Here is a 26,912-nt window from a genome sequence, read left to right on the forward strand (position 1 = left end):
GGAGGGGGACGAGAAGAGGCGGCCCCTGGACCCCCACCCCTCAAGCCCAGGGGACGGCGCACCCGGGGGAGGGGCTGCAGACCCACAATACTTGCAGCCTCTCCGGGAAAACACACCTGTGTCACGCCCGGCGGCAGGCGCCGCTGCCCGCAAGGCTGTGTGTCCTCCGTGAGAACCCGCAGAGCACACGGCCAGCACAGGGCAGGGGCAGGTCCACCCTCTGCTGCTTTCACAGGCTGCGACCCTGGGCAGCTCTGCCTCGCTAAGGGAGAGGGCTGGGGGTGACCCTGCCACACTCTGCTTCCCAGCTCCTCGACTAGGATGGGGTTCACATGCAGTGTCTTGGGGCTCCCAGGGGATGAGGACGCCCCATCCCTCAGACCAAGACGCTGAGCCCCAGACAGGGCCAGGATCTGCTCCTGGCTATGAGGGTCGCTGGCGACTGGAGGCGCTCAGCGGGGAGGGGTCCCCGCTTTGAGCGCAGAGCGTGAGGCTGGGGGCACCCCAGCTCCCGCAGACGGAGCCCCAGGAAAGCCTGCCTGAGTGGAGGAGGAAAGACAGGGCCGTGGTAGGGCCCGCGGCTCCCTGGTAAGGGGCAGCAGGGGCCCTGCCTCTCTGCTGCAGGGGTCCGGTGTCCGCCAAGCCCCCGTGTCCCATCTGCTGGCCCCTCGGCCCCGCTTGCCCGGCGGAGGATCGGACACACCAAACGAGGGGAGAGCAAATATTTTCTCTTTGCATGAGGAATTAAAAAGATCAATGCAACTGCTGTGAGCTCTGTCTCAAAAAACAAACACCCCAAAATTGAATCGAGAAATCCTACCGTGTTTGCCCTGAAAATCCGCAAACTAATTAGGATAACAAAATGAAAGTTCCGCACAGATCAAGGGCTTTTAGCATTGAAAGTGGACGGCAAGGCAGATTTCTTCTAACGCTTCCATCTCGTTTCATCTTCTCTCTATTATTTATGAGGCTCAAGGGGTGAGGCCTTGGCGAGTCCAGGACCCTGTGGCCAAGCTTGTTACCTTCGTGCTGAACCTGCTGTCCGGGGCTGGGATGGGTGAGCCAGGCCTGCAGGGCTGGGGGAAGAGGGGTGGTGGGAGCATGCCCTATGTCCCAGGCCCAGACAGGGCAGTCGCAGCCAGGAGCCCCAGGAAGCTGGCATCCAAGCCCTGCGGTTCCTTCACTTCTCTGAGCCTCGTTTTCCAGCCTGGAAGGGGGGCCAGAGGCCCCCCAAGCCACTCGCTCCTCCTCCCCTGCCTGGGTCCTGTTGTGCCCACTCCGCTGGTGACCTGGGCAGCCCAAACCCATCCCCGCCCACCTCTCTGCTACGCGCTCTGCGGCCTGGGAGGCAGGCTGGCTGGAGCCTGCTCCCCTCCAGGCGGCATCCCCCGACCCAACACACAGCCCGGGGGCCCGGGGTGCGTGACGGTCACGTGGAAACCAGCACAGAGTTGGAGGAGCAGAGGGGACCCAGAGCCCCGCGAGACAGAGGGGCTCCTTCCACAAAGGCGGCCGGAGGGGGTGACCATTAACCCCGGGCCGGCAGGAGGGCGGGCGGGATGCGCTCTCCAGGCCGTCAGCAGCGGTGTCGTTTCTTCCTGCCCCGGGTTTCCTGGGAGCACCGCGTGCCTCGCGGCCTCTGCAGCCCGCGCAAGTGGCCGCTGAGGCCACGGGGTCCGCGCCACCCTCCAAGTTCCGCCACCTGACAACCCTGCATCAGACCTGCCGTGGCCAGGAAGCCTTCCAAGCATCCGGGCCCGCCGGCGCGTCCACGCGGGCCCACCCAGGCCTGGGCGGGCTTGTCTCCACACAGATGCGTTCGGGCGTCCTGCGAGGCGGCAAGATGGAACGCGTGACGGCTGAGGGGCTGCGAGGGAGACGTTTTAATAAGGCCCGAGATGTAATTACATTACTTCGGGGACTGAACAGATGAGCTTCTCCGAGTCTATCTGCCTTAGATATCAAACACCATTAATGAGATAATAAGGGCCTTTCAATTAATGATTTGAATGGTGGGTGTAATTTTTTCTTTAATGGCAAGACTAACTCACGGCAGAAATGAGCAGGGAGAGAGACCCTGGCAGAAGCCGCTGCTCTGGGCCGCCCTCCACTCACCTGCAGGGCAGGCTGGTCCTGACGGAGGCTGGACTGCGAACCCGCAGGAACCAGTGGGCGGACCCGGGGATGCGGGCATCCAGCCCCGAGGAAAAGGGCATCCCTGCTGGGCTTGCAGCGTCACCCTCCACCCGGAGAAAGGGAGGGAGGAGGGCGAGGAGGGGACAGGCAGGAGGGGGAGGGAGCACTCGCCAGTGCTCCAGCGGGTTCCAGGCACACCCCTCCCAGGACCCCAGACTCCCTCCCCAGCAGATCCCGACTCCACCCCTGGGGGCGGCTGAGCTGGACACCAAAGCCCAGGGCGCGGCAGCCCCTTCTATCCGCCAGGCCGACTCTGGGGCCTGTCTCACACTCAGGCTCTGGGGCTGCCCTCGGCAGAGGGGCTCACAACCTGCCTGGTCCCCGACTGGGCACTTTCAGAGATGCCGCGTGACGAACAATTACAACGCGGCCAAGCCTCACATTAAATATACCTTTCCATACGCAGACATGAAAGGATTTTTCAGATTTCACGTTGAGGTCATTTCACGGCCAGGAATTCATCTACCGCGGCTAAGAAGTCCTGGTGTGTGCCAGGGACTGCGGGGAAGTGACAAATTCCCACCCACGAGGATGCTCAAACTTCATCACCTTCATACGAAGGTGAAGCTGAACAGGTCATGAAGTGAGCAGGATGTTACGTTTTATAGACGTCACCTAAATGACTGTGCGGTCAGGCCGCAGGGGCACCGGCCCAGCGAGAGGGCAGGGGCATCAGGCAGGTGGGGCGGGACGCCGGCAGCAGGGTCCAGGCGCTGGACTTCCGGAGAAGCTGCCGCTTCTGATAAACCGTACGGGGACGACTCCATGACGAGTTCAGAGAACTGGGCGACTCGGCCACTCAGTCCAGGGAAAGCAGCCGTGTCCAGGGACGACGGAAGGGGACCCATTGAACCCATGAGCAGCTCCCGCCGCCCCAGGGAGCAGCGCAGCCGGGCTGCCATCCGCCCAGGACCCTGGGGACCCGGGGCCCAGGCAGAAGCACGGAGGCCCCGCTCCCCTTGCTGCTTGAGGGGTCGCTGTGCAAACCAATCAAGAAACAGCAATTTGGAAAGACAGGCAGACACACAGAACAATACTAACGACAACACCTGCAGATCCAAAGTGCTGCCCATCCCGTGGGAGGGGGCGGGGAGAGGGAGTGGCTTGTTTTCGGTAAAAAGGCTTTTCGAACTTTCTGGGTTTTAATACATATACATAAATAAAGAGAGTTGGACTGTGAAGAAGGCTGAACGCCGAAAAATTGATGCTTTTGAACTGTGGTGTTGGAGAAGACTCTTGAGAGTCCCTTGGACTGCAAGGAGATTCAACCAGTCCATTCTGAAGGAGATCAGCCCTGGGATTTCTTTGGAAGGAATGATGCTAAAGCTGAAACTCCAGTACTTTGGCCACCTCATGCAAAGAGTTGACTCATTGGAAAAGACTCTGATGCTGGGAGGGATTGGGGGCAGGAGGAGAAGGGGACGACAGAGGATGAGATGGCTGGATGGCATCACTGACTCGATGGATGTAAGTCTCAGTGAACTCCGGGAGTTGGTGAGGGACAGGGAGGCCTGGCATGCTGCGATTCATGGGGTCGCAAAGAGTCGGACACGACTGAGCGACTGAACTGAACTGAACTGATAAATAGATAGCTTTAACAATTTTTTTTTTTAATTTTGCAGAATGGGATTGGGGTGAGAATACACGGGGACAGTGCTGACCCCATAACACTCCCCCTTCTTGAAGACCCTCTACTGACCCTCATCCACAAGTTGATGGGAATGGCCAGCCCGGAAGGGAAACTGCTGGACGGACCAGCAAGAGTCCTTGGGGTCCTGGGACCTCCTTAACGTCCATGAGTCACTAAGAAGCCAGCACCGACTCATCTCAGCTCTCAGATCATGGGCGTGCAGGGGCTGGGGTCACTGGGACCTCTCAGCAGGGCCCCGCCTGCCCTGCAGAGCCTGAGGATCACCAGCAGGGCGTGCCTGTGCTCACCCTGGCAGAACTGCAGGAGAGAAAGGGGAGAGTCAGGCCCTGGGGAGTGCGTGTGGACCGCCCGCGCCGGCCGTCCACACAGGGAGGCGCACCTGCACACTCAGCTCGGGGCCGGGGGGCCTGGTGGCCAGCGGGCACACAGCCACACGCCGGCGCGCCAGGTAGAAGTTAGGGGCCTGGGAGCAGCCCCAAGGCCACCAGGCCTGGCCAGGTCCCGGGGCTCAGGTTCCAGCGGCTCATCTCCCAGAGGGGGCGGAGCCCACAGCAGAGTGGGCCGATTCAACAGGAGCACAGCTGTGTCTGCGGACGGTACTGGACAGAATCGACTTTCCGCAGCCCACTGCTCAATCTTACCGCTGTTCTTCACGTGCCACCGGGGAGACCACCCCAGGGCACAGCCCCCCACGAGGGGGGATACACGCCACCCGGGAGACGACCCCAGGGCACAGCCCCCCACGAGGGGGGGACACACACCTCCCGGGAGACGACCCCAATGCACAGCCCCCCATGAAGGGGGGACACACACCTCCCGGGAGACGACCCCAGCGCACAGCCCCCCACGAGGCGGGGTACACACACCTCCCAGGAGACGACCCCAGCGCACAGCCCCCAACGAGGCAGGGGACACACACCTCCCGGGAGACGACCCCAGCGCACAGCCCTGACGAGGTGGGGACACACACCTCCTGGGTGACGACAGCCCCCTGGGAGGGTGGGGGCAGGAGCCCAGGGGCAGGGGAGGGACAGCTGAGGCGACAAGGCCCCCGCCCCCCCGGGGGGCTGCCCTCGGGAAGACAGCACCAGGAGGTGGGGTGGCAGGGTGGGCAGGCAGGCCTCAGGAGGACCACTCAGGTCAGCGGTCCAGGCCTCCCTCCACGTGGGGCAGGGGCTGGCAGCGGCGAGAGTGTCCTGTCCCAAAGGGAGCGCCCTCAGGCACCTTCCACATCCAGGCACGCAGATCACAGCCAGGCACAAGGCCGGCCAGAGCGTGGACGGTCACCCTCTCTGAGGCCCAGCCCCTCCTCTGGTGCCGAGACAGTGCTGTCGCGGCCACTCGAGTTACTTCAACAGCCCACAGGGAGGACGTGGCCTCCGTCAAACATGCTCGGTGCCACCGCCCCCGACAGCAACGGAGCTGCTCGGCCACGGCAGGAAGCCAGACGCTGAGGCCATGGTCACGACGGTGCTCAGGGACCCAGGCCGGCTCCACGCGCAGCCACTGGGTCACTTCCTTCCTCCTGGGCAGGGTTCACAGCACTACGGAGAGCCTGCTGCTCTTCCAGGGGACAGACCCAACCTCAGCCTCTACGCCCGCGTCACCCTGGCCCCAGCTGGCTCACTGGCAAGACCCCCTGCCCGCCAGCACCAGGCACGTCTCTTGGCACCGGATGCTGCAGCTGGCGGAGCTCCGATTCTGTGTGCCCAACACGGCCCCTGCCCTGCAGGCGTCCAGCTCCAGCCTGGAGGACAGGCCGGGCCCACCAGCCTTCCACAGGGCTTGGCCCAGCATGCCTGCAGCTCCCCAGCGTCCTTCCCCTGTGGACGGACGGCTGGCCCAGGTCAGGCTCCCCTCCGCCGGGGGCAGAGCGGCCTCGGGGACAGGACTCCCTGCTGGAACCTCAGGGCAGCCACGGGCCAGGACCCGACAGTGCAGAACTGACCGCTCCTGCCTTCCGCCGCCTGCCTGCCCGCCCACCCATGGGACGTGAGTGCACAGCTGTCGCCCTGCCACGTGCCCAGCACCGAGCAAGTCTTCACTCCTGAGCTCCACCGTCTCACCCGGGGCAGCTCGCAGCAGAGGTTAGGCATCCCTGGACCTCCCGGTCAAGACGGTGCCAGCAGCTGGCCCACCCACGGCCATGCACCCCCAACCCCTGAACACGCGTGACCCAAGGGAGCACAGGACAGCATGATGCGCTTAAAGATCGCTCGTCAACTGACCCAATTTTGTCTTTAAAATGCCTTGAAACAATAGAGAGAGAGACAGTCGATCTTCACACTGGCATTTCCTGACATTTGGCACGTCGAGTGAACACAGGCTGGAACACAGAACCCCGGAGCGTTAACCCCTGGAAGGCCACTCAGCGGCAGAGAAGCAGTGCTGTCCACCCTGCCCCGCGGCCGCTCCAACCACCCAGGAGAAGGGACCAGGCCGGGAGCTGATTAGTGCATCAGGGGCCCGAGGGCACCGAGGCCAAGACGAAGGTGGACTTGTCCGGGAGGGGCTGGAGCCCCGAATGCAGGCGGGACAGAAGCAGTGAGCTGAGACGCAGCACGTGGACATCCCGCCACACGGCAGGCGCCTCCGTTTCCACCAGGAGTTAGGACGAGCTGGACGACAGGGCCCTGGGGGACAGAGGGCGGGAATCCTTCCAGAACCTTCCCGTTGAGTCCGCCCCCTGGCTTCAGGGCAGAGGGAAGGGCTTCGGGGGGCGGGGGGCAAAGGCGGGTGGGGCACCCCGTCATTCCTTCTCAGGCTCATCTGATCAGCACCCACCCTGACCCGCACACTCAGCCCCACCCTCACCAACGCACTCCCCTTTCGGAGCAGGCGGGTACCCGACCCGTGAATCCTCGGTTTCCTCCCATCTCCGGCACAGGCCCTGTCCACCCCGGCCTGCCTGCCCCCATGGGGGTAAGGAGTCCTGAGACAGAAGCACAGGGAGGGCCCGGGGCAGGGGGCAGTGGGGACATCAGAGCAGACAGATGACCCCCACGGGCGCGGGCACCGCCCTTGCCCCTCCCCACTCAGGCCCCGCTGAGCAGCAGTCACGGGGTGACAAGAGCCCGGGCAAGCAGAGCCCCACCGCGGGCCCTCCCACAGCCAGGACGTGGGGCGCGGGGACGCAGTGGCCACCACGCACTCACTGAGCCCCCCGCGGGCCGACTGGGGTTTGCAGATGGGGCCCTGCCCTCGTTCACAGCCTCCCGTAGCTACAGTCACCACAAATGCACGGGAAGCCGTTTCTCCCCACGAGGCGGGTCACTCATCAACAGACACGCAGCCACTGATGACCTCACCCGAAACGTTTACAGACCTCGGAGCTCCCAAGGGCCCCACGGAGAAGGTCCATGATTTCCACGGAAGCCCCGCGCTCTGTCCACCAAACGTTAATTGCTCTCCCGACTGAAGAAAAATGAGACCAGGATGCTGACGTTTTGTGCGCTTAAGGGACGTGCCCTCCTGTACGTCGAGAACCACGATGCCAGCTCCCATGTCGGGGAGCTTCCAAGGTCACAGAGCATCTCTGCTCCCACGCTGCGGGTCACACACCCCAGAGACGGCCAGGCAGCAGGGACCACCCTCCTGGGTGCTTCGCCCCGTGACCCGCCAACAGCAGGGCCAGGGCCACTCAGCCCTGCACACGGGCTGCAGTCAGATCTCCAGCCCCGACCCCACGTCCCGGAATGCCAAACGAAGCAGCCTGGGCTTCTGGATAAAACAGAACGATCTTCTGGGAATGCTCGCTGTCAGCTGCTTTATATAAGCTGCACTTACGACCCAGCTGAGGAGCCGGGCAGCACCACCTCCCAGCTCGCCCGCATCCCCGTGGGAGAGGAGGCGCACACAGGGGCACACAGCCGCTCAGGGCCTGAACCCTGACTTCCAAAGGCGACTTCAGCCACGCGTGCTTGAGCGGGGGATGGTGGGGACCTAGGCCACCCACCCTCCCTGGGCCCCGAGTCCTACTCTGAAACACCCCACTGGGGCTGGGGCGAGGTCAGTGTGCCAGGCGCACCTCCAGGGGACAAGACTGCACGTGGGGAGGCTCCTCCCCCAAAAGACCCTACAGAACCTGGTCAGAAAAAGGCAGCGGGAGGGGAGAATCAGGCCCTCCACACGGGCTCGGGCCTCCCTGGCTCTAGCGGGTGGGAGGCAGGATACGGGTGCGGGGAGGAGGTGGTTCTGGACACCCTATGTGCGCAGCCTGTGGGCGGTGTGCAGACAGAGATGGGACGCGGTCCCCTGCTCGACAGATGCACAGCGAGCTCCCAGAGCTCAGGGCAGGGGTGACCGTCCACTCTGCAAGGGACCTCCCTCCAGCCAGGGCACCCAGCAACCCTCATGGACGTTCGTGGAACTGGACACAACCAGACCGCTGGCCTGGGCCAACTTCACTGAGCTTCTGGGAACTGGACGCAGGAGCCACGCCCATGCCCCGCTCTGCAGCGCCTGCACAGCTGGGCCTTCCTCCTTAAGACACCCACCCCGGGAAATGACTAGTCCCCAGAGACGACGCGGCGGCAACCACGGATCTGCGCAGAGGGAGGCTCTTGGAGCCTTTTCCGGGGATTTATGCTGCTGGACACCCGGGCTGCCTCCCATGGATGCAGAATCATTTTCCTGAAATGTCACAACTCCACACACGATTGCCCTGTGCCCACCAGGGCCCCAAAGGTGCTTTATTTAATTTGTTTTCTCTTCTCCTTGCCTTTCCCACTTAGTTCAATTCCCCACATCACACTGAGCGTTCACAGCCTGGCCCCCATCCATCCCCACGACAGCCAGGCCTGAGTCTGATGCGAGATCAGGGGAGAGCGACTCTCGACACTCCTCAGAGTTGTGGCCACGCCGGCTTCCAGGCTGAGCCGGTCCCCTGGCCCCGGTGAACATCGAGGTTAGTGAGCAGGGCTCTGAGAGGCTGCAAAAAGTCCCCACCAGCTGCCCCAGTGGTGCCCTCCAGTCCTAACAGGCCAGGAGGGGTGGATGCTGTCCTACCGGGCACCTCCTCCCACGCAGCTCAGGGGCCCTCGCATCCAGGGCAGCTCCTGGCGGCCTTGGGCCCTGGCAGCACCGCCTCCGTTTGGGGAGCAGGTGGCAGAAACGGCGGGCAGAGGGGCAAGGCCCCTGTGTGAGGTCACTCTGTGGTTTCAGGCCCCTGTCCCCAGCCGGAACTCAGCCATCTCTCAGGCCGGAGAGGCTCAGTGGCCGCCCAGCACTGGGGTCTCGAGCTGTCCCCGGGACGGGCCTTGAGCTCAGGCACTCTCGAGCACTCTCACGGCCCCCGGCTCTTTCCTGCCCGCCTCCCTCCACCAGGCGGGCCCCCAGGGGAGCAGGGAGGGAGCAACATTTGCCTGGGGCCTCTGGGAACTGTTCCCCAGCCAGAGGCCCCAGCGAAACAGAGGCAAGAACCCTGTGACGGCGTCAGCCGGGGACCCGGGCCCCTGCGTCATCTGTCCACGAGGTGAGCGCTGGTGGGGCGCGGGGTTGGATGCTGGCCGCCGCCGCCAGGGAAGCCAGGCCTTCTCCCTTTATGTGAATGGTCCGGCTGGCCGGCAGGCTCTCCCGTGCCTGCGTGGACGGTGGCCCCTGAGGAGCCCGGACCCACCGCCTGCATCCACTCCCCGCACTCGGTCACCCGGCCCAGCGCCTGCCTCTCCCTGCACCTCCACGTGCCCGAACAGAGCAGGGAAAAATGACCTTGTTCTCCCGCTGCCCACGTGGAGGCAGGGCAGGCTGGGCCCCGGGTTCTGTGGGCCGGGCAGAGAACCTCCCTGCCCAGTGTCTCCTGGTGGCCAGGATGGAAGGCCTGGGCAGTCAGGGGGGCTGGCCGGGTCCTCCCCACAGCCCCCAGCGGGACAAGCAAGGCCCGCAGGGTGTCGGACAAGCAGGGGGCTAAGGGACCACAGGCTGGCCGGCCGCCCGCTGTCACTACGCTGCCACCCAGGAGGCAGGGCCTCCTTCCCTCCCTCAGCGGGAAGAGCGGCTCGAGGAAGTTAAGGGGCCGGGGGTGCAAAGCCTGACCATGGCCTCCTCACCGCACCCGCGATGGCCCGGGCCTCCCGGGGGTCAACGCCACACACATTACACAGGCACATGTGGGGCGAGGACGGGCAGGCATTCAGCCCGCCTGGAGCCCCCGGGTCGAGCAAGCACAGAGCCTCTGAGGAACGGGGACTGAGCGGCTGCGGGAACATGGGTCAGAGAGGCTAAGACACCAGCCCGGGGTCGCACAGCGCCCGGGTGCCCGGCAGCCAGGCTGTCGGATGGTGTGCCTGCCCCTTCCCTAACGCCCCACTCCCACAGCCATCGTGAGGCTCCCAGGGGCCCCCAGGCCACTGTGACGGGTACGCACACCAGCGGCCCACGTGTGCTTAGCAAGCTGGTGTCGACAGAGCCCAGGCCCCCCGTGACCTACGCCCCCCGCCGCGGGGTCTCAGCCTGCAGGTCAGCGCTGACCATGGGTGGCGCGTCTCAAAGCTCCTCCGCAAACAACCCCGAGAACTAAAGCTAACTCCCCTCTCTCCCCAGGCAGGGGATCACACCTGGGGCCTTCCTGAAAAGACATTTACTTACTTGAAAATCTCTTTCTTCAAGTATTTCTTTCCTCCATCTCACGAGAAAAGCAGCGCACACGTACAGGTGGAAATTGGCGAAGCCCTCAGGTTCCGACTGCAAGACAGAACAGAGGAGAAGGTCAGGGCACGGCCCCCACGGGCCGGCCAGGAACACGGAGCCGGCCAGCCGGCGCGCCAGCACGCAAGGCCTTCGCTCCTGACTCTCGTCTCATTAAAACAAAGACGGTTTTCTCTGATCTGGCGGCCAGCCACAGCGGACGTGCAGGGCAAGCAGGCCCCGTGGCTTTCCTGCATGGATGATGGGCAGCGATGACAGAAGGCCAGTCTCAGGGGCCCCCACTCCACGCAGCCCCGTGGGAGGGGGGCCCCTGCTTTCCCCACAGAGGCTGATTTCTTGGCCCCGGCCGGGAGGCAGGCAGCAGAGCAGGCACCCCGCCCGGGCACTGCCTGGCCATGACGGTGACCGCCAAGTGTGGACGGCAGGAACGCTGCAAGCCCCTCCTCGGCCGCTGCCTCAGTTCAGACAAACGCCACCAAGGTTCGCAGCCAGGGTGCCCAGGGTGCCCCCTGCACTGTGATGCCATGTCGGTGTGACAGCTGCACGATGCTGCTAACAGTTTACTAAGTAAAAAAAAATAAAATCCACATTGCATAAGATGGTGACACCCTCTGGGAAAAAAATACTAGGTGAGGAAGAAGGATGGGAAACACCAGGGGCACTCAGGGAGGGGCTGGTGTGTTACATACAGCGCTCAGTCGCCTAACGTGACATTCAAACAGAGACCCAAAGAGGGCCATCCGTGCAGACATCAGGGTGGGGGGGGAAGGCAAAGGCCCTGAGGCTCGAGGCTGCCTGGCAGGTTCCAGACACAGTGAGGAGGTCAGGGCGGCTGTCCTGGGCCTCACTCCCCAAGGTCCTGGGCCACACTCCCCGGTAGGAAACCAAGCTCCTCTTTCCGGCTGCTTCTGAGATGAGCCACATTCCCCAGTAGGAAACCAAGCTCCTCTTTCCGGCTGCTTCTGTGATACCCTGCTTGTCTTGGATGCTGCGCATTTTCCTTGTAATATTTATTCTGCTAGAGCTACTCTGAGCGTGGGAGCTTCCATCAGTTTTGGAAAACTGTCACCCATGTGGCCAGGCAGACATCCACCACATCCCCCTCCAGCTCTCTGTGTTTTCTCAGAACCTAGGTGCGGTGGCGGTGAGGCCTTTTCCGTGTTCTCCACTTCACTCAACCTCTCTGCTCATAAGCGCCACCTCTCATCTCTCCAGGAGACGCACTTTCTTCCACTCTGTCTTCCAGTTCACTGGTCGTCTCTTCAGCTGGATCACAACTCCTGTCCGACTCATCTGTGACATTTGAAACTTGCGTGGCTTCTCAGGCCGGCTTTGTAAATTGTGAGTTACCCTCTCCTCCTCCTTTCGCGCTCACTGTGTTCCTTTTTCATCACTTTGAACATGTTGAACTTGTTTTCCAGCACATCACAGGTAACTCTGAACTCTGCGGTCTCTGTGGCTCTCTTTCTGCAGCCCGTTCTCTCTGCTGAGTCTCACTCTTGGTAGCCTGCCTCCTCGGACGTTAGGGATTCCCCCTCTCAGAGCTTGTGTGTGATGAAATAAATTTACTGTTAAGGCAGGACAAAAAGTGTCTGACACAAATCCCTCTCTGCCTAGGTCACTGCTCCTCGCCGGCGTGCACTGTGCCTCGACACGTGAAGCAGACCCCCAGGAGACACGGACCGCCTGCTCCCCGCCAAGAGCAACTCTCTCCCGGCACCAAAAAGGCGAGACAGCAAGCCTTAACCCTGTGAGGCTCAGGATGACCTACTGCTTGCCTCGTACGTGCAGATCTGGAGCAGGCAAACTGTCCATCTGTCATCTGATGTGGAACTCCTTCTCTCAAATATCTACTAATACATACCTGTGCTTCAGCTTCTAATGGGAGGAACAGTCCTCAGAGCTTTCTGAAAGACTGTCTCCCAGGTTATTATCTTCAGGGTGGCCTGAATAAAAGGCATGCTAAGTTGCTTCAGTCATGTCTGACTTTGCGACCCCATGGACTGTAGCCCACCAGGCTCCTCTGTCCGTGGAAAATACTGGAGTGGGTTACCATTTCCTCCTCCAGGGGATCTTCCTGACCCAGGGATCAAACCCTCATCTCTTGTGTCTCCTGCACTGGCAGGTGGGTTCTTTACCACGAGCGCCACCTGGGAAGACCCTTTTTTCTTAGATTGACTATTCACTCGTTTTTTTGTCGACATGTTCTTTGTAACTTCTATCTGTTGGAAGTCTTTGAGATGTGTATCGAAAATGTTTTTCTTTAGGGGGAAAAAAAAATTCTTATTTACTTATGCCAGAAGCCAAAGGCCCTCGCTATTATCCCAAGACCGGCTTCAACTAAACCTTCAGCCTGAAATACTGTAGACGAGTGAGCGAAATGAACTGGGACTGCAAATCCGCGTGAGTGCAGGGCTGCGCTCGGAGGTCCTGACGGGAGGTGCTTTCCTTCCTTCTTCCCTAACGGCCACGGCCGCGGCTGACAAAGGCGAGTGGCAGCAGCTGCTCGGCCCCTGGACGGGTTCCAGATGAATCTCCTGCCGGGGGCTCCCCGCCACCGGGCAAAGGCCTGGGAATGACCTGGCAGGTGCCAGCCCCTCACTCAGCGTTCAGGAGGGTGGGCTGCAGAGTCTGTGTCCCATAACACGGGTCCGCGACCCCGGGCTGTGGGTCTGTGCCTTCAGTCAGCAGCGGCTCTAGGTTCCTGTGTGCAATGAACGCCATGTGCTCGAAGCACTCCAGAGCCATCCATCTGGTCCGTGGAAAAATCATCTTCCACGACGTCAGTCCCCGGTGCCAACACGGTGCGGAACTGCCGCCACGACGTTCCAGAGCTGACGAGCAGAGTGCGGTGTGAGCCACGTGTTCACGGGAACACGGCATTCGGGGAAAACGGAGGTTTACAGCTTCACTTAAGTGGATTGTTTGTCTTCAATGACTTGGTAAATTACACTAAAATAGCAATTTAATAAATAAAAATTTCATATCCTAATGGAAAGTGGGCTTCTGCTTTAATGAAGCTTAACCTGGACAATAAATATCCCCATCGGCTGCCCGGAGTGGGAGAGACGAGGAGGCAGCACGTCACACAGCCCACGGCCGGGGCCCCCTAGGAACAGGGGGTCTCCATCATCTTCGGGATCCAGCACCTACAATAGGGGCCTTCCCGACTGGTGTGAAATCAGCCAAGTGGACCAGCTGTTTAACAACAAGCCCGGGGGATGCAGGAGCACGCGGCACTCTCCAGGGACCAAGGACATGCCCCCGGGAAGCCCCCAGGGCAGGGCTCTCGATGACCACAGTGGGCACCCCCAGCGCTCACCCCAGGAGCCACAGCGTGGGGGCCATTTCAGAGCCGGCTCTGGGGAGGGTCTGCCCCAGTCCAGGCCTTCCAGCCGCCATGCACTGGGCCAGGCTGCAAACCCTCCTCTCCCACCTCCCCAGGCTCCAGATGACTTGGGAGGAGAAGGAAGCCAGGGAGCTGGCAAGGCTGCTCGGCAGGAGACGGGACCCACAAGCAGGCCTCGTGCGTGGGAGCTTATGCTGGGATAGGAGGGGCAAAGACGCCAGCTTCTCATTTCCTCCTGCAGCCCCGGGGAGAGGCGGACGGGCGCCCTGCCACAGTCTCAGCCCCCCATTCCTGTGATCCCGCCACTGCTCGGCTGGAAACCTCCCCCCGTCGGAGATCGGGAGGAAATGGCCCCTCACGGCATCCAGGGCCCCATCCCACAGGGCCAGCCTCCGCCCCAGGTGACCCCCCTGCCGGCCTGTCCCTGCGCTTGCCACGTGCACCCGCAGCCACAGCCCTGGGCCCAGAGCCAGCACTCAGGAAAAACTCCTGCGAGTCCGGGTGGCTTCAGAAACCAGGTGAGCCTGGTCTGGACAGTCCTGTCTAAGCCTGGGCTCTGCTCCCGGGGCCCAACTCAACTGGCCCACAGGTGGGGGAGCGGGCCGAGGCGTGGAGGAGGGGAAGGACGTCCGCTGGACAAGGGCAGGGCTCGCCGGTCCACAGGAAGTGCCCCCGACCACACGCCGTTCCTCCCTGCACTGGAGGCCACGCTCCAGCCTCCTCGGGCCGCCACGCTCCAGCCTCCTCGGGCCACCAGGCAGTCTGCAGAGCAAACACTCCAACCCTTTAACAAACGGGTCAGGGATATTTTCCTCAAGATGCTGATGGTTCTGGCTAATACAACAAGAGAACATTCTGGCAAATCATGTTTCAGATCATTTCAGCGTCACCCTGTCTTACTCGCTAATTAAGAAAACGGAGCTGCGCTGATAAGATACCCTAGGACCAGACGGGATCGCACCGCCAGGGGCTCCCGTGAGCGCCATGAAATTCCTGCTTGGTCTTCCGCACTTTACCCTGCAAGGCTCATGTGTAGAGAAAGTGGCCGGGCTTCTGCTGCTCAGCACCGGGGTGGCAGGGGCTCAGACCACACGCTGCTGGTGACGTCGGCACGACGGAACAGCCACAAGGGGGGCCAGGGCTGCGGCTGGACGGGCAGTGCACTGTCCATCACCTCTCTGAAAAACAAGCCTGGAAGCAGAGTCTCCTACCAAATGTTCACCCTCGGAATTCTGAGGCCGGGAAATTCTGGAGGCCAAGGAGAAACACTGCTCCTATAACAAACACCACATTTAAAAACCATAAACCTCTCTAGCTGAGGAAAAGACAATTCACAGAAGGTCCCAGAGCCTTGGAAATGACCACTCAGAGCCCCATTCCCATTCTAATCGGATCAGACATCCAAAATCTAATGCTAATGTGGACATCTGTCTTTGGCAGACAAGGGTGGGCAGACCAGCTGGGGAAGAAAGGATTATTTGATAAATGATACTGAAATAGCTGGCTATCCATAAGGAGAGAGTAAAATTAGATCCCTACCTCATGCCATAAGCCCCAATTCAAAGTGGATTACAAAGCAGCCTGCAAAGGCAAAACCTTAAGAGCATAAGCATCAATTAAAAAAGAAAAAAACCCAGTAAATTTGACAACACAAAAATTTTAAACTTTCGTGTGACAAAGGCACTAGAATTACGGTAAAGGTACAAGTCACAGACGAGCAAACCCCATCTGCAGAGCGCGTATGACTGACAAAGGACAGGAGCCACAGCATGCGTCTTTTTATAAAATCCCCCTATGAGACAGAAGAAGACAGGCTACCTGGTAAGAAAAGCGGGCCAAGGATGTGAACACCCTGGGACAAGCTGCTCACACTCACGGGTAAGCAGGGATGTAGAGAGCAAGGTGGGTAGAAGGAAGAAGTCAGCTCCTGTTTTTCAAACGGACAAAGCCTAGAAACTGTGGAGACTGCAGAGTTCAGGGGAGGACGTGGGCTGAAAGGAATTCTGCACGTGCTGGGGGCAGGGGCGCGCCTCACTGGAGAGCATGCAATGTCGAGATGGTCACCTCCTGTAACCCAGAAAAGCCCCGTCTTACACCGGGCACACCCTGAGCCACAGGGTGAGAAGACTGAGTGCTGCTGGCAACTGCAAAAGACTCAGAGACAGCTCAGATGTCTTTCAACAGGAGAATGGATAAGTTATAACACATTCATGCAGTGAAACCATAAAAGGTGAAAATAAATGAAATACAACGACATCCACCAAGATGAGTAAGTATTAAAAAATAAAGCTGAACACAAGAAGCAAGTCGCAAAAGAATACGTGTGATGCCGTTTATAAAACATTTCAGAATATTCATTAAGAGCATACAAATTGTTTATGGATGTATATGTATGTGGAGAAAATGAAAATTAAAAAAAGCACATGTAGACATTTTATAAAAACCAATTTCAAGGTAGTGGTTATCTCTGGAAAATAAGGAAGAAAGCCTGAATGGCATATGTGAAATTAAATTTTTAAATAAGTAATAAACAATCGGAAACAAAAATGATAAACGGTCAGAGTTGACACACCTGGGTAGTGAGTACACAGGCGTGAGCTGCATCGTAAGCTGTGCTTCTCTCTACACTGAAGACTTTTAAAATACACACATAACTAATAAGGACCTACCGTGGGCTTCCCCGGCGGTTCGGAGGTAAAGAATCCACCTGCAGTGCAGGAGATGCGCATCTGATCCCTGGGTCGGGAAGATCCCCTGGAGGAGGAAATGGCAGCCCACTCCAGTATTCTTGCCTAGAGAATCCCATGGACAGAGGAGCCTGGCGGGCTACAGTCCATGGGGACGCAAGAGTCGGACACGACTTAGCAACTGAACAGCAACAAGGCCTCCTGTACAGCACAGGGAGCTCTGTTCAGTGCTTTGCAACAATCCATATGGGAAAGAAGCTAACAGAGGGGCCGTATGCGCAGGGATAACTGTCTCGCTTCGCTGCACAGCAGAAACCAACGCCACGTCGTAAACCTCCTGGACTCCAGTGAAGAGTTTAAAGAGACTTCTGATGATCAAAACAGAAGGAAAACACTGGCGACCGACTGGCAACGGCCCCTCGCAGGGTCCCTGGGTGCGGGACCACTGACCCCTGGGGCTCCGGCCCCACTCGGGGCGTCATATGGCCGCAGGGTCCCTGCTGTCACTGACTCTGCCCCGGAGGCCCTCACCCTTGGATTCTGACCTCCGTCAGCCGGGGCAGGGCTGCGGGCCCGTTTTCACTCCCGGGGAGAAGCCTTGACTTTTGAGAGAAGCTCAGAGGAGATGAAGAAGGAAATGGCAACCCACTCCAGTGTTCTTGCCTGGAGAATCCCAGGGACGGGGGAGCCTGGTGGGCTGCCGTCTATGGGGTCGCACAGAGTCGGACACGACTGACGTGACTTAGCAGCAGCAGCAGCAGAGGAGGAGAACGTAATGCGGTCCAACTGACCCTGGGTCTCTCGGCCCTTCCGTTCTCCCCTAGCCACTGGCTGGAGGCGGAGGATGGACCTGGATGCCTCCTAACGTTGTGAGTTTTCTTCAAACTGCGTGTCAGGCTCTGCAGTGGATCGAGGTTTGCTTATAAAATGATAGAATGGAAGTTCAAAACGACTATACGATTAGCTAAATGCAAATGAGCTGCGCACGACACACTTTTTGAAAAGCAGGCAATCAGGCAAAGAAACAGTTTTCCTTCCATTTTTTATAATAGAGAAACGGTGATAAAAGGAACAATTTTTCACCTTTAATTGCATCATTAAACTTTCCTTATAATTTTTGGCCCTGAAATAAAACCGAGTGGCCTTCTGGCACGAGAGATTTTCCCGAGCGTGTGTATTTACGTAGATGGATTTCTGAGGCCATTCAAATGACGGGAATCGTTCCCGGTTCTCTGTGCGGATTCAAGAGCACCAACTTCAGCTGTGCAAGCAAAACCTCCGCGATGACTTCCTTTGAAATATTCATCACTAGGCCAGTGCATTACACAATTACCTACCATGGATGCAGAGCACGGCCATCTTAAAATTCACACCGACACCCGCGTGTTTGGGGCCTGGTTCCGTAATGGAACTGTAAATCACGTTTCATTATGCAGCCGGATCCTGAGGCATAAATGAGCTGGTGCCCATCCAGCCGGCCTCACGGTGACTGATCTATTATCTCTATGCCAATCTCTATTAGCTCTCGCCAGATACTTATTGGCATGTGTCTGTCCACGTCTCAGGGCATTCCCAATGGCTGGGTGACAAAGGTCATGGCCCATCAGATTCATGCCGGGAGTCACTGGCTGGATGCTCCTCCAACAGGGAGGGCTGGTCTGGGAAAGGGAAGGTGACCCTCCTGTGGCTGCTCTGACATTATCAATAATTCCCAACTCTGAGGAACATTTTAAAGCTGGAAAAAAAGCATCAAATAACAAAGAATATGAAAAATTCTTTAAAAGTTCCTAATGAATTTAAAAAATTCCACTCCTTGGGTGATGCTGTATCAGGGTTCTCCGGAGAAACAGGACCACAGGGAAGTGTGTGTGTGTGTTGGGATAACATAGCACACGCGAGCACACACACACACAGACACACACACACACACACAGACACACACACACAGATACACACAGACACACACACACACAGACACACACAGATACACACAGACACACAGACACACACAGACACACACACAGACACAGACACACACACACACACACAGACACACACACACAGAGACACACACAGAGACACACACACACAGACACACACACACACACACAGAGACACACACACACAGAGACACACACACACACACACACACACACACACACACACAGATTGACTGTAGAGGCCTGGGAAGACCAAAATCTGCTGGGGAAGTCTAGCAGGCTGGAGACCCGGGGGAGACCTGATGCTATTCAACTGCAAAGGCCTTCCCTTTGGAGGCAAAACGGCTTCATGCTCCAGGGAGGTCAGCCTTTGTTTCATTCAGGCCTCCCACTGATTGGATGAGGCCCACCCACGCTCTGGAGGGCAGTCCGCTTTATGCAGAGTCCGCTGACTTAAAGGTTACGCTCATCCAAGTTATACAGAAACATCCAGAACACTGTTTGACCAAACATCTGGGTATCATGGCCTAGCCTGGCTGACACTCAAAATTAACCGTCACCCAGCTCATGACCCATCCGCAGTCGGAAAGGTGTTCTCTAGTGCTACGTCCTCGGTCCTCCGAAACGACAGACGAGTGGCTTACATACTCAGTTAGTCAAAAGAAAAGTCGACGGTCCCTAAGGAGTTACAAGCTTCTATGGCTCAGAGTCACAAGGGAGGATTTGATCCTTAAATGCAGACAAGGCACACCAGTGAAAACCAGTTAAGAGCCAAACAGTGGCCCTGCTTTAAATACGTTGGCACAGCCCCCAGCACAGGCACTGGAGCAGACCGCATGACACTCTGCCCCCTGGGGCACGGACCACCCGGCACCTCCCGGAGACGTTGGGGGAGGGGGAACCACACGTTCATGCATCACGAATGCCGTGCTGCCTGCTGCAAACGTGTCTCCTTTATGGATGAAATCAAAGACATTGTTTGAATGCTGCTGCCAAAACCCCATGGATTGCACAAGCCAGAGCCAGCACCACAAGTCAGTGACCTCGGCTGCCCGAGCGAGGGGCCCCCCACCCCCAAACGTAAACACCACACCCCTGACGGCCTGGCGGCTTCGTGAGACCGAGGATCACTGCAGGTCTGCGGGCACCACCTTACAGGCCTTTCTGCTACACTGTCCAGCCTGAGGGTCTGTGCCGCGGCTTAACGTCTGTCAAGGACATTCTTGGCAAGTTAAAAGGGAAAAAGATCCTGCTGTGGGTCCCGATTACTTTTTCTTTGAAGCAAGAAATGACATGACACCAGCCAACAACTCAAAGATTCAGTTCTCTCTGTAGACGGAACCGAGCTGGGAGAGCAGAAAGGTCAGAAAGAGAGGGAGTGAGCTGCAGCTTCTGGTGAACGAGCCAGGCTCCTATCACAGCCCTGCGAGTACGTGTAGCACTGCCGGTTGCTGGACCAGCAGGCCGGCACGCCTGGCCATCCACAGGCATGGCCGGGAGAGTGTGGGCGGTACACCCTGCCTGTCTGGCGAGCGTGCTCAGAACCGGTCCCTACACCCCCACCACAGCCCAGCCCTGCCTCCCCCCAGGTCTCTCCAGAGGCACCTCCCCGCTCTCGGGGCTTCAAAGGCCGCCCACCTCGGCCTCCCCTCCCCGCCCTGTCCCGTGGCCTCCCTTGGCTGACTCTGAGGCCTATGCAGTCTCCCTCCGGGGCTCACTGCCAAGTCCCCACCACACATCAGGACATGCGTGTGCAGCTTGCTCCTTAGAAGGCCCTCCCTGCTGAAGACACGGGTCCATGGGGGCCTCTCTGCCTTCCCAGACAGGGCAGCAGGCCCACCCCAGCTCCCACCCGGCCTCGGCTGCCACGGGCTCATCCAGGTGGGGCAGAGTGTGTGTCTACTCTCTGGGGTGAGGGTGACATTCGATGGGCATGGCACCAAGTTCTGCACCTGGACAGAGCCTGAGAACGAAGCTGACACCCCAGTACCTGTCTCGCTGTGAGCCCGAGTGTGAACCCTGTTAAAGACAGACAGACGGCTCAGTTCCCGGTGAACCTCAGGCTCCTCCGTGAGAAGCAAGTGCTGGGCCAGCAGACACGTTCTCAGGCCCCAGGATGTCAGGACAGGCCTCAGGGTTTGCACTGCAGAGGCAGGATCCTAAGGGAGCGAGGGCCACACACGCGCTTCCAGAAGACAGGGGGTCTCTGGACGCCCACCTCTGTCAGCATGCCCGCATGGCCTGCGGCCTCGTGAGGGGGTCTCTGTAAACTCTCGTTCTGCAGTACATGAACGAGGTGGATTCCCAGAGCAGAGCAATCATGGCCTGCAGGCCCCGTGGGGCCTGTGTCCACCTGGACAGGGGCAGACCACTCATTTGCTACAACACAGCACCAAAGGACGTGGATTTGGGCCGAAACGTCGGGCTTTCCGCCTCCTGGACTGGGGTCCCGAGGGTTACTCAGCCAGGGGACTACGGGAGCAGACGGTGGTGGGGAGGTGCGCGTGGCACAGCCTGTGGTGGAGTCACCCGAGACGCGAGGGTGTGAGCGCGTCCTGAGAAATCACGACGTCCGGCTGGCGCAGAGCTCCCTGCAGGCAGCAGCCGGGCCTCACATCCCCGTGTCTTCACACTGCTCAGTGCTTGGCACCAGGAGATGTGCCTCCGGGTGGACAAGGCTCAGACGGACCAACAGATGTCCAGTCTGAGCGCGACGCAGAAGCAGAGCCCCAGTCTCCTGTCCCCGGCCCAGACTCTTCATTCTTAACCGGCTCCCAGGAGATGCAGAAGCAGAGCCCCAGTCTCCTGTTCCCGGCCCAGACTCTTCATTCTTAACCAGCTCCCAGGAGATGCAGAAGCAGAGCCCCAGTCTCCTGTCCCCGGCCCAGACTCTTCATTCTTAACCAGCTCCCAGGAGATGCAGAAGCAGAGCCCCAGTCTCCTGTCCCCGGCCCAGACTCTTCATTCTTAACCAGCTCCCAGGAGGCTGTCACAGAGTCAGGTCTGAGAGCCGCCTGCGCTGTGAACTTCCAGGGACAAGGACCCACCCTGCCCTCTCCTGGGTCTCCCCTAGGAGCTGGCCCAGAGCTTCTACACACAGCGGCATTCAGAAAATGACCAAAACACTGATTAAGGGAAGGAAGGCCGTGTTCCCGTTCCCAGTTATGGACAAAGCTTGTCAGCTCCCAATGACCGAACATTCAAAAGGCCTCAAGCACCAATCTGGGGCCAAGACTTAAACCAGGAGTGAGTGAAAACTGCTAGTCGTGTCCAACTCTTTGCGACCCCATGGACTAAACAGTCCATGGAATTCTCCAGGCCAGAATACTGGAGTGGGTAACCTTTCCCTTCTCCAGGGGATCTTGCCCACCAAGTAATCAAACCTGAGTCTCCTGCATTGCAGGCAAATCCTTTATCAGCTGAGCTACCAGGCTAAGCCAAGAATACTAGAGAGGGTAGCCTATTCCTTCTCCAAGGGATCTTCCTGACCCAGGAATCAAACCCAGGTCTCCCATATTGCAGGTGGATTCTTTACCAGCTGAATTAACAAGGGAAGCCCAGGATTTACACCAGCCCCCTTGCAAATAAGGCTGCGAATAAGACTGTTATTGCTTCGAAACAAATTTGAGCACAAAGAATCCACATTCACCTAACAGCCATTCTCTAGGGAATTCCCAGATTTGGCAGAAAACACTGACGATAGAGAAAAGAACCTCCTGTGAGCTAAACAAGGAAAAGCACACAGGAACCATCCCTTGTGTTCACCAGGTGATGTATGGGCAACCTTCAGAGGCGAGCTGGTGAGGGTTTAATTTAGAAATCACGATGACCTCACAGACTCCAACATTATCTGGTGTGTTTTAATTCACTGCCGTCACAATATTTCCCGATGTTCAATCTGCCCATTTCCGACCCCTTTAAATTGGGCTTCCGAGCAGTCTAGGAGAGGTCCCAGCACTCTATATGATGAGATGCTGCAGAGTCTTCTAGAACATTCCTGCCTGACCCTGAGGAGCCTCCTTCCTCGTCACAGGAAATGATACAGAGGCTCCCAGCTGGGGGTGGGGGAGGCGCCAGGGGGTCGGTGTCTGCTTCCCCGGGGTTCGTCACTGGACCCAGTAATCTTCTGTGGAGAAAGTCAGAAGAAGGGATTTTACTGCTTTTAAAGAGAACACATCACAGGTTCATACTGAGTCTTGACTTGTATTTAAGATTCCAGAGCTTTTCCTTCTTTGACGTTATGCTTGATTCTCTTTCCTTTTAGGTGCAAAATCTTATTTCCTATAACATTATCATAACTACTTATTTGCTTTACCCTAATGTATGTATTTATGTGTAATGTGTGTGCATAAGCAACAGCTTCCAGATAGCACTAATGTTAACACTACCAATCTGATTGCCAAGTACAGGTTTTAAATTTTTTGGCAATTGTTTTGTGTTTGAGATGTCTGCTGCGAGGGCTGAGCATGCAAACTGCTCAAGAGTCTCCTTGAAGTCATGTTTCTCCGTGTCACTGGGGCCACCAACCAGAGATACAGCGAGGTCTGTTTTTTACACCTTAATTTTGTTCATGCTTTTTAAGGCCCACTTGCTTAGAGTTTTGTAATTGTGAAAAGCGGAACGTGATGCCACAGTAAAGACCTCGACCGAGCTGCGTTTGGAAAAGTCGGGTGGCACACTTGCCCCCAAACACCACCCCTCCTCCCCCGAAGTCACACCTTTCCCACCGGCATCTGGCTTACCTTTTCACTGACTTTTCTCTTTTGTCTGCAAAATAGGTAAATGCACGTATGCTCACAAAAACCTGTGTGTGGGTCTGTCTGTACATGTGTCTGTTCATAGTTTCTCAACCAACTGACCAACAAGAGATGGAGCCCACGCAGTCTGTGCCTTTTCCCTGCCATTAACGATGTGGCCGCGAACCCTGCAGCCACACGCGGGAAGCGCGCCCCACTGCGCCCACTGTGAGGAGCCGTGCGCCAGCCCCCAAGCATCAGTCGAGCTGCCCAGGCTGAGGGACGCCCACAGGGCTGCGGGCCCTTTGCGATCACAGGCAGCCCTCTAACAGGTAGGCCCTGTGGACACCGTCTTTTGTTTTTCCTTCAGCTTGTCTTCTGGATTGTTCCTGGGCCAGCAGGTAAGAGCCCGTGTTGCTGGTGAAAGCAGTGATCAGCCCCTGGGTGTTCTTACAGGCCCAGCTGCTGACCTGCTGCGGCCTGTCCTCCCCTCCCCGTGGTCTGCCCGCCCCTCCTACCAGCTTCCCGGACCCAACTAGCGGCTGACGGCTCCCCTTGGGCAGGCGCTGGAGAACCTCGCCCCTTGTACAAACACAACTCCACCCACACAGGAGGCACCAGTAGTCAAGAACCCGCCTGCCAATGCAGGAGACGTTAAGAGATATGGGTTTGACTGCTGGGTTTGGAAGATCTCCTGGAGGAGGGCATGGCAACCCACTCCAGTGTTCTTGCCTGGAGAATCCCATGGACAGAGGAGCCTAGCAGGCTAGGGTCCATAGGGTCACAAGAGTTGGACACGACTGAAGCGACTTGGCACGCACACACGCACGTGTACAGGTGGTGCTAGGGGTAAAGAACCCGCCTGCCAACACAGGAGATGTAAGAGATGCGGGTTTGATCCCTGGGTCGGGAAGATCCCCTGGAGGAGGGCACGGCAACCCACTCCGGTGTTCTTGCCTGGAGAGTCCCATGGACAGAGGAGCCTGGCGGTCTGCAGTCTACAGGGTCAGACACAACTGAGCGATTAAACAACAAACACGAGCATTGCGGCATACACACCAGACGCTCAGGGGGACAAGGGCCTCGGGGCTGTTTTCTCACTAAACCATTTGTTTTGAGATAACTGTATATTGACACTCAGGCGCAATAAATAATACTGATAATAATAACTACAGAGATTCCCCTGTCCCCGCTACCTAGTTAGGGGCAGCCCTTCTGATCTTCAGAAAAGGAGGCTGATCAGCTCCCTGGTCTGGGCCCCAGCCCCTCACACAGGGACAGAAGGGCGGAGGCTCACGGACACGTCACTCGTCAGACGTCGCACACTCGGCACCGGTGTGCTGAAAACGTTCAACCTGGGGGTACGCACGACTTTATCCTCACTGTGTAAATGAAGATTCACATGCTTTGCACGTTCACCAGGGCACACCTGCGTGGAGGCGGGATGCACACGGCCGTGTGACTTCCTCTAAACAGAGTCCAGCTATTCTCCCTTCTCTGGGTTCCTGGTAAGTAAAGATTAACTCAACGGTAAAAATTATACCGTTCGGATCCTTGGCCATTATTTTTTTCTGTTTGGTAACTGGCACACTGATAAGTGAGAATTAAAGCTCTCCATTACAACTGTAATCTTTCTATCAGATCCTGGCTTTATGTTTTCTTATCTCCGTGACTTAGGACATATATTTTGAATATTATTTTACTGCAATAAAACGGCCATCTTTAATTAACTCAACACAATTTCCCTTAGTCTTCTTAATCTTATCATTCCTGTTTTGCTTCTGCTTGAGTTTCGATCGGCAGAGCTTTGCCCAGCATTTTATTTCTAATCCTTTTATGTCCCCAAAGGAAGAACAAATGCTAGGAAGGAAAATTCAAGCAAAATCTGACAAATATACTTTAAGATTACATGAATGAAATATTCATCGAATCTCTGGGTATTTAAAATAATATTTTTGGTGCTCAATTTTACTTTTTGGAAAAACTTCATTCATGACCAACCAAATACTTTTATATTTTGCTATTTTTAGTAAAATTGGTTAGCTAAATTGCTTAACTAAATATTGAGTTAATACAAAATATGTCTTAAATACATGGGAATAAAAGCATACCAGCGGAACAAGAATTCTTCGGCTTACCATCCACTGCTGGAGAGAAAAACTAAGCGCTCACTGCGGAAGCTTCCCCATAGCCAGCCCGGCCCTCTGCTTGAGGCTGCAGCCCTTGGAGAGTAAACGTCATCCCCGACTGTGTTTATCGGTTCCTCGACTTCCTGAATCTTTGCACCACAGTTGTTTCCTTCTGGATCTGAACTTTAGATAAATGTAACACAAAGTGTGTGAACCGAGGACTTTTACTTCACTGAACACCGTGTCCCTGGGACTTGTCTGGTGACCCAGTGGCTAAGACTCTGTCCTCCCAATGTAAGGGCCCAGGTTCAATCCCTGGTCAGGGAGCCAGATCTCACGTGCCACAGCCAAAAATTCACACACTGCAACTAAAGATCCCGCATGCAGAAACAACAACAACAAATCCCACATGCCACAATGAGGATCGAAGATGCCTTGTGCTGCAACCAAGGTGGAGCCAAATAAAACACAAACAGCGTGTCCCTGAGATACACGGCGGCTGCCTCACAGGCTGCAGGTCACTGCTGGTGTCCATCGCCTCAACGAGGCTCCAGTTTCTTCACCCACACTACTGCCGACGGGTCTTTAGTCTCCTCCCTTTCCTGGTGCTACAGATCAGTACCGCTGGAATGCCTGTGCACACCCAGGAGTCTTTCTAGACCACCCTGTGCTCCGGAACCAGGGAGGGCCACCCCAACACCTGACCCAAGAGGCGGCTGGGAGGTGCCCAGCGATCTGCACGTCTCACAGCTCCCAGCGCTGCTGCAGCCGCTGGCCAAGGGCACTGTGAGGACCTCTGCGCCGTGCAGAGTTCTGTGCAGTGATGGGAGGGCCTTAGGTCTGCACAGTGTAGTTGGCAGCCCGCGCAGAGTTCTGCGCAGTGATGGGAGGGCCTTAGGTCTGCACAGTGTAGTTGGCAGCCCGCGCAGAGTTCTGCGCAGTGATGGGAGGGCCTTAGGTCTGCACGGTGTAGTTGGCAGCCCGCGCAGAGTTCTGTGCAGTGATGGGAGGGCCTTAGGTCTGCACGGTGTAGTTGGCAGCCCGCGCAGAGTTCTGTGCGGTGATGGGAGGGCCTTAGGTCTGCACGGTGTAGTTGGCAGCCCGCGCAGAGTTCTGTGCAGTGATGGGAGGGCCTTAGGTCTGCACGGTGTAGTTGGCAGCCCGCGCAGAGTTCTGTGCAGTGATGGGAGGGCCTTAGGTCTGCACGGTGTAGTTGGCAGCCCGCGCAGAGTTCTGCGCAGTGATGGGAGGGCCTTAGGTCTGCACGGTGTAGTTGGCAGCCCGCGCAGAGTTCTGTGCAGTGATGGGAGGGCCTTAGGTCTGCACGGTGTAGTTGGCAGCCCGCGCAGAGTTCTGTGCAGTGATGGGAGGGCCTTAGGTCTGCACGGTGTAGTTGGCAGCCCGTGCAGAGTTCTGTGCAGTGATGGGAGGGCCTTAGGTCTGCATGGTGTAGTTGGCAGCCCGCGCAGAGTTCTGTGCAGTGATGGGAGGGCCTTAGGTCTGCACGGTGTAGTTGGCAGCCCGTGCAGAGTTCTGTGCAGTGATGGGAGGGCCTTAGGTCTGCATGGTGTAGTTGGCA

The 26,912-nt window shown here is 57.7% G+C and overlaps 1 protein-coding gene across 1 annotated transcript in view; it reads right to left on the reverse strand.

Moving 5' to 3' along the window:
- TBC1D22A (TBC1 domain family member 22A) overlaps nucleotides 1–26,912 on the reverse strand; it is a 262,971-nt gene that overhangs the window by 13,511 nt on the left and 222,548 nt on the right. Inside the window, exon 12 of the mRNA XM_027540480.1 lies at nucleotides 10,433–10,528. Within this exon, the coding sequence (XP_027396281.1) occupies nucleotides 10,433–10,528 (96 nt within the window). The remainder of the gene's footprint in view (nucleotides 1–10,432; nucleotides 10,529–26,912) is intronic.

This window comes from Bos indicus x Bos taurus, chromosome 5 (genome assembly GCF_003369695.1).
Source record: "Bos indicus x Bos taurus breed Angus x Brahman F1 hybrid chromosome 5, Bos_hybrid_MaternalHap_v2.0, whole genome shotgun sequence".
Lineage (NCBI taxonomy): Eukaryota > Metazoa > Chordata > Mammalia > Artiodactyla > Bovidae > Bos > Bos indicus x Bos taurus.